This window comes from Orbicella franksi, chromosome 1 (genome assembly GCF_964199315.1).
Source record: "Orbicella franksi chromosome 1, jaOrbFran1.1, whole genome shotgun sequence".
Classification (NCBI taxonomy): Eukaryota; Metazoa; Cnidaria; class Anthozoa; order Scleractinia; family Merulinidae; genus Orbicella; species Orbicella franksi.
Genome location: NC_138145.1, coordinates 40,900,139 through 40,907,148, shown reverse-complemented (window position 1 = coordinate 40,907,148; position 7,010 = coordinate 40,900,139). Strand labels below are relative to the sequence as shown.

Here is a 7,010-nt window from a genome sequence, read left to right as displayed (position 1 = left end):
CAAGGCCAGTTACTTTAGGTTTAGTTAACTAGTTTTTCAAAACTGTCATCCTTACTTTATTCATATGTATTTTTAGCAAAAAATGTTTTGCGATTTTCTGTCAGCAAGCAAAACGGTAGCGAGGGTTTTACCCCGTACGGTTTGTTACGGGTGAGATAATCTAAAGGCTCAGTAGGGGAGTGTTATTGATTTCGAGTAAAGGACTACCATCTTTGTTCTGAGAACGGTGACTGTCAAGAAATGGTTACTATTACATTCGTGTGGTTTTTTTAAGCTTCATCTATCAATTTAACTAAATCGATATCGCCCTGACAAATTATTACATTCAAATTGGAAAGCTAACCGCAATTTAAGCAAGCTGGAATGAAAGCTAGCTGGCCCATCATGAGCTCGAAATCCGAAACCGCAAGCAAACCAGAGTAAAGCCACGTTTGATTGATGTTCTTTAACAGCGTTTTTAACAACTTTCTTATAGCATTACTAGTCCTGATCTCAATGGCACATTTAAGTGCTGGGTCATGAGAGTTTCATAACGAGAAAGCACGTGACCCCTTTCCACTCGTTCAGTACATGCTATAGACTGGGCCTAATTACCGGGAGTGAAACTCGAATACAAAAAGGTCGGGGATGCTCGTGGTCTCGCCTAGGGATATACTGAAATCAAGGATTCTAGTCTTAACTTAGGGTGGTCAGGACGAAACGACACTATTTTTAGCTGTCGAAGTATTTTGGATGCACTGGAAAAGATAGCAATTAAAAACGCTCTTATCTCCGCTTCTAGGCTCAATTTTCGCCTGTCTCTCGTGACCAGTCTGCCGGAGCGGGTTCCTTTCCTGAACAGCGGCTGGTAATCGCGGTAGTGTAGGAGCTCTCGTAAGCTTGTTATTCTATTTGTCGTCATTCCAGCAGTTGTTGTTTTGGGGCTAGGGGCATTGCTTCTGTTGTTCGTTCTCTTGTCCTATCAAAGGGTTTGAATTCATTCACGCAAGACCTTACGAGAGCTGCAACATGACCCCGGTAATCGAGCTTACAGTATTCCGTTTTAGTAGTATCTTTTAGGGGTCAAATAAAGCCCTAGCCACGCCCTACTGGTCTCCTTGAGGCGTTTAATTCAAATTTTCCGACGAGCATCTCCAATTTTTTGTCACAAGGGAGGTCCCTCAGGGGCATAATTTCGCTCACAGACTACGAACTGTTCGTGGTTCTCTTGTTTTCCATCGAGAACTCTCGGATTGTACAAATGTGAATGTAAATCTTATAAATAGTGGCCATGCACTGAGCCATACAAACACTAAGCTAAGCTAGTTTACAGGCATGCCACTGAAACAAAGGAACCAAATATTTCAAATAAACGAAACATAGTTAAAAATCCCAACTGGCATGAGGCAGACCAGTTGGCTATTTACAAAGCGTGACCTAGGATTTGAACTCGGGACTACCGAGAAACAAATCCCGCTAGTGGCAGGGTTGAGACCTTGAATTCGGGACCTCTGGATTACAACGCCAGCGCTCTAAACCACTCGGCCACGCTGCCTCCACTCCACAGGGATTGAAAGGAAAATAATTGGCTGCGGAAAACATACGACTCTTCGGCCAACTAAGACTAGAAGGGGATTGCTTTTAGTTCAAGCATATATGAAACTCGTGATCTCTGGTTATTGATAACTCTTTGGGAATCCGTGAAACAGAGCCGTCTTCGGTAAAAAAGCAGACGAAAACAAAAAGAAAGCCTGCCATCGGCTTTTCCTTTCCAATTAAACTGAGAACAGAATGCAAAACTACGAAGGCGTGTCCAACAGAACATTGCAGCTGACCCCGGCCTCCAGAATTGATACTGAACTTCTAGGGTCAGCTATTCCTAGGCATAAGATGGTCATGGCCAGGAGACTAGGTCAGCGACTAGCTGGTACAGTTTCTACATGGGTTCTAGTGAAAGTATTTTTTCAAATTAAACTGGACCCTTGAGATGAAAAATAGAGGTAACTTCAAACAGGTGAATTTACATCTCTGCCAGGCTTTAGGAGATGGGAGTGATGTGCTCAACGTTTACAAATTACTGTTTATTGATTTTTTTTTTTTAGAACCAGAACGGCGGGCGACCACTCTACCTTGCCAAACTAAAAGCTTCTTTGGCAGAGTTGCTGTCGTGAATGAAATCAAAGCGAAACTGGTGACAGGGTCATCCCACGTGGTCATTCTTATCGCTCTACCCGGAATGGGGAAGACGGAAGTTGCAATTCGAGTTGGCCATTTGATACAAAGTGATAATTGGCCTGTCTTGTTCATTGAGAAACAAAAGAATCTCTTGGAACTCTGCGATGAAATCCTCAACCATCTAACAAGTCGCCGCTGGGCAACAAGTGACGATATCGTCTACCATGCCAAGCGGAAACTCTCGGAGCTAGAAGGCGACACAGTCATCATACTGGACGACACCGTAAGTGTACAGGGACCTTCCTTTGATGACTTTGTCAAATTCTTGGTTTCTGCACCAAAGGTTCGAGTAATTATCACCACACAAGAGGATATAGGCTTTGTATCAGCCGGCAACATCCACAAGATTCGTCTTGACCCTTTGGATCTTGCGTCATCCGCGAAAATGCTGACACAGTTGGCACCAAACTCAAAGAACTACGCTGAGGAACTTGCAGACCTTTGTGGTGGGATACCTTTGTTCCTCAACTACGCGAGCGCGTTGATGATCGACGGATTCTGCCCGAGAGTTTTCACCCAAGAATTGAGGAGAAATCCAGCGAAAGTTCTCAAAGGAACCGAACCTCTGGATACTTTTTATCAGAAAATGGGTCGCTTTCTCCTGGGGAAGTTTTCCGAGGAAGTGTTGAAGAATTTAGTCAAGCTCTCTGTGTTTCCGTCTTCGTTCTCTACGGAAGACATTCGGTTCCTATTTGATGACGAATTACAGCTGCAAAGCGTTAAGACGAAGCTATTTCAGCGTGGTCTACTACAAATGATCAACGATGAGCTCTTGACGATCCATCCTCTGGTACAGACTTACTGCAGGGAAGATAGAGACTCCTTAAACTTGGTAGATGTAGGTCAGGCCGCCGAACGCCAGTTTAATCACCATTACCTTGAGCTCCTCAGGGGTCTTCATAAAACTTTCATCACGAAAGATTCCTCTTCAATTGCCATTCGTGGCTTTCGAAAAAATAAAGCTAACATCATGGAAGCTTTAAAAAATTGTCTGAAAGACACCGGCGAAGTACAGGAGAAAGAATTTGCCATAGATGTTGCTAACGAAGTGGTGGATTTCTTAGCGAAAATTTTGTCACCACCGGTAGAGTGCACTAAACTGTACCAGAAGTGCTGCCAAATCACCAAACAATCTTCCGACGATAAAAGGCTTGCAGACAGTCTAAATTCGAGTGCCTTCCGCCGTCTAGACGATTTAGCTCACCGTAAGAGCGACAACACTACTCTTGAGATGTTGCAGGAAGCTTACGATATCGGCAAGAGATTGCCAGAGAAAGAACAGAAAAATGAGAAGCGTGCACACGCAACCACCAAGCTTGGTTTGTGCATTTTGCTTAAGGTAAAAATTTAGTTCTAGTAGTTCCATTCCAAAAGTATTAATTCTTCATTTGAATTTTGAATTTGAACAAAACTGTGATAAGCGTGCAAATTGCAAATAATATTGATCACATGTTCTATAACTTCAGTTTCTTTTACCTCAGTGGTCTGCCGTAACCGCAGGTGAGAAAAAACTGTATATATTGACAATATTTCGAAAAACGTTAAAGCGCGGCTTTTGACTTGAAACACGAACTGAAAAGCGAAACGCTCTCAGTCAGGTCAATTAGCCTTGTGCATTGGCAATAACCTTTCTTGCTGCCGTCCATGGCTAGATTGCTAGCTTTCTTCCCTGCGCAGCGCTGATGTGGCAAAAGGTGCCATGGAACCCAATTTTTTTTGTACCTAAAGCACTATGGTTTGGCCACTAATTGCTCCAGAGTCCTGAACTTTGGCTTTGTGAAAAGGAAAAAATTATCTTCGAATTGTTGAAGTTACCTTAGCTGTCCCTTATTTGGGGAAAGAAGAAGTTTCGTCTTGTTTGTTGGTCTCCGCGGGATTACGTTCAGAATTTAGAGGCATGATATATTTTATATATCACTGGTAAAGTGAAAATGTTGATAAATGAACCCGCGGTGACCTCAGAATCCTGTAGGACTTTTAAACGAACCGCTCTGTTTGAGAAAAAGAAAAAGTTAAAGAGGATCTGACAAGTTTTTTTTTGTAAAGATTGTTAATCGAGACAAATCAGATGATTAACTCCTCAGAACAAGTGAAAAGTCTGAAGAAAAAAATTAATTGGTATACAAATTGGGCAAGTTAAAACAGATTATTAGCGATGTACTTCGAATTTGCTGGTTTACTTCACAGGGAGATGTTGAAAGAGGCCGGCAGTTGATCCATGAGGGAATCGCTCTCAGACGAGAATTAGGCGTTCCACTTTATGTGGCTGCAGGAAACTGTGACCTTGGACGTGAGAATTCAAACATTTTCATGATCTATGCTTAGCTTGACCTGTTTTCGAAAGTTTAATATTTGAACTTATCTGGTTCTGAGCCAGTGCTGATAATAAAGCAAACTTTAGCTCCGTAACGTGACATGACATAGAGTCTAGAATTGTGGTGCTGCAATCTTAGTTATCAGTTCCATTGTAGGTGATACCTGTCCATTTAACAAACAGTGTAGCCCAGAGTTTCACAGTTGTCAGGTATTCAGACATCAAGATCTCAGCTATCAGCTATAACGCTTTATATTAGTTGAAATTTTAACCAATTTTCAGCGGTCAGTTAAACACGATTAACACTCTCTCAGTACTGTAAGGCTGGTTTGCATGGAATGGTTGCAACCTTTTTTACTGACGCGAAGGCAGAGAATTACGTTAACGTTTTTGTTCGTATCTGTAAGGAAAAGATAAAAATCGCAGCTTCAGATTCTCCATTGAGTAGCAATTAATTTCTCTAGGACTTCTAAGATGGCTGTTGTGTGTATCGGCCAAGCACAGCCATTGGTTTGTTAAGAAACCCTCAAACTCTCATTGACAAAAGTGATCCTCAGATTCCTCGAGGTTCCTGACGCGTCAATCTATCTCATTTGTTATCTTTCTATAGATTCGTACCGTCATTGTAAGGAATACGACAAAGCAGTGGAAATCTGGAAAACAAAAACTCTGCCAATTTACAAAGAGTTCCTTGGTGACCACCCGTGGACGGCCTCCATCCTTCAGCATATCGCCTTCGCGTTCATTGAACTTGCAAAAGAAAATCCAACAACCTACGCTGACCAGGCCCAAAGGTACACCACAGAAGCTCTGCAATTGCGAGAGAGGCTGTTGGGAGTACACCAAGACACCGCTCGATCTCATTTCCATCTAAGCCTTGTTTATATCATGCAGAAGAAACTGCGTCCGGCTTTGGAGGAGCTTGATAAGGCGCTTGAATTTCAGGAAGACGTTGTAGGCGTCCAACAGGACACAGTTGACACGCTGAACTTGATGGCAGATGTTCTGAGAAGATTGGGACGCGAAGAAGAGGCTCAGAAGATGACGGAGCGAGAGAAAGATTATCGCACGAGGCTGGAAAAAAGGACTTAGAGAGATGCAGACTTGAGTGGCAATGGAATGTATACAGCGAAAAAAATATTCTTGACTCATGGTCATGGGCTGCTGGAAGGAAGCCATTAAAGCGCACGTAATTGACATGCAAATGACTTCCTTGTCCAATCACAAGCGGAAAGAGTTGTGATTGGATACCTGCAATTAGACGCTCCAGCTACGTGACAAATAGGCGCGCTAAGAGCCAATCATAATCGAGAATTTTGACATAGATACAATTAGTTGAGACATAATAGTTGGACATTGTTATTTGAAGAAACCTCTCTTAGAATCACTCAAACAATCAGATTATTCATTAAGCAGCGATTATTTTTTACTCCATAGGCACTTTAACGGAAGGAAGAGGTCTTCTGCTGTTCAAGGGTTTTTGTGGAGGACCAGGGATTGGACGTGAAAAGATTTCATGGAAGTTATCAAAAGTGTCACGCAATCTTGTCGGCACTGTTTGACCAAAGATGCCCCGGCGGGGAGATACTCCCATATAAAAATCGTACCTTCTAGGGGTTTAAAAAAGCGTTTTTGGTACCTTCTAAGGGAGTTCAGCCACAAAACTTTCATAGCAGAAGCCTTTCCGACTCCTTTTAAGGTGTTGAGTTTTAAAAAATATGACAGGGGATGAGCACCATTGAAATGTCGCGAACGTTTGCGCCCTTAGTAGGATGACTCTTGAACGGGCCAACCACACAACACAAAAAGTAGTGCAATTATAATAGACCTTAGTATATACCACACAAGTACATAGTGCTTTTCGCGCGCTCTGATTGGTTAACTCGGAGGTGATTAGCAAGTACTATTCACCTCCGAGCAGCCGGCGCGAGAGATTTTAAAATTTCCGACCGCTTGTCACACATAAAATAACGTTTTGGTCCGCTAATTATTCAGCTTGTGTGGTATATATTCACCTCAGTGTCGGTGAAAGTGATGGATATTTACCTCCCCTTCGGTGAATAATTGTTAAATATTTGTATTCTCGGTATTGGACTGGAACTAGCATGCAACTGAGGCTAATGCAGGGAGTCTTTTCAAATGCAAATGACATTAATCTTTTTTTAATGATATTCCCCGCATGAGCCTCCATTGTAAGCTAGTTCCAGTCCAATACCGAGAATACGAATATGCTCTACTGTTTAATGCCGTACAAATATGCCTATTTATTGCACGACTGAGACAGCAAATTAAACGGAGTCAATAACCAAAATCCACAAATCAGGACGCTTTATTGCTTGTCTAATATTTTCTAAGCATTGGACCGGGATAAATTTATACAGCTGCTTAAGAGGCCCTGCGCCTAAGAAACGACCGATGATTTCCGGCTAAAAAATAAAATCGGCCGATTTTTATCTCTCAAGTAGAGGTTACCGAATACTAT

The 7,010-nt window shown here is 42.3% G+C and overlaps 1 protein-coding gene across 1 annotated transcript in view; it reads left to right on the top strand.

Moving 5' to 3' along the window:
* LOC145462676 (uncharacterized) overlaps positions 1 to 5,932 on the top strand; it is a 9,773-nt gene extending 3,841 nt beyond the window's left edge. The window contains exons 2-4 of the mRNA XM_081446258.1: positions 2,082 to 3,553; positions 4,402 to 4,504; positions 5,139 to 5,932. Coding sequence (XP_081302384.1) covers positions 2,082 to 3,553; positions 4,402 to 4,504; positions 5,139 to 5,620 — 2,057 coding nt within the window. The 3' untranslated portion in view covers positions 5,621 to 5,932. The remainder of the gene's footprint in view (positions 1 to 2,081; positions 3,554 to 4,401; positions 4,505 to 5,138) is intronic.
* The last annotated feature ends 1,078 nt before the right edge of the window (positions 5,933 to 7,010 follow it).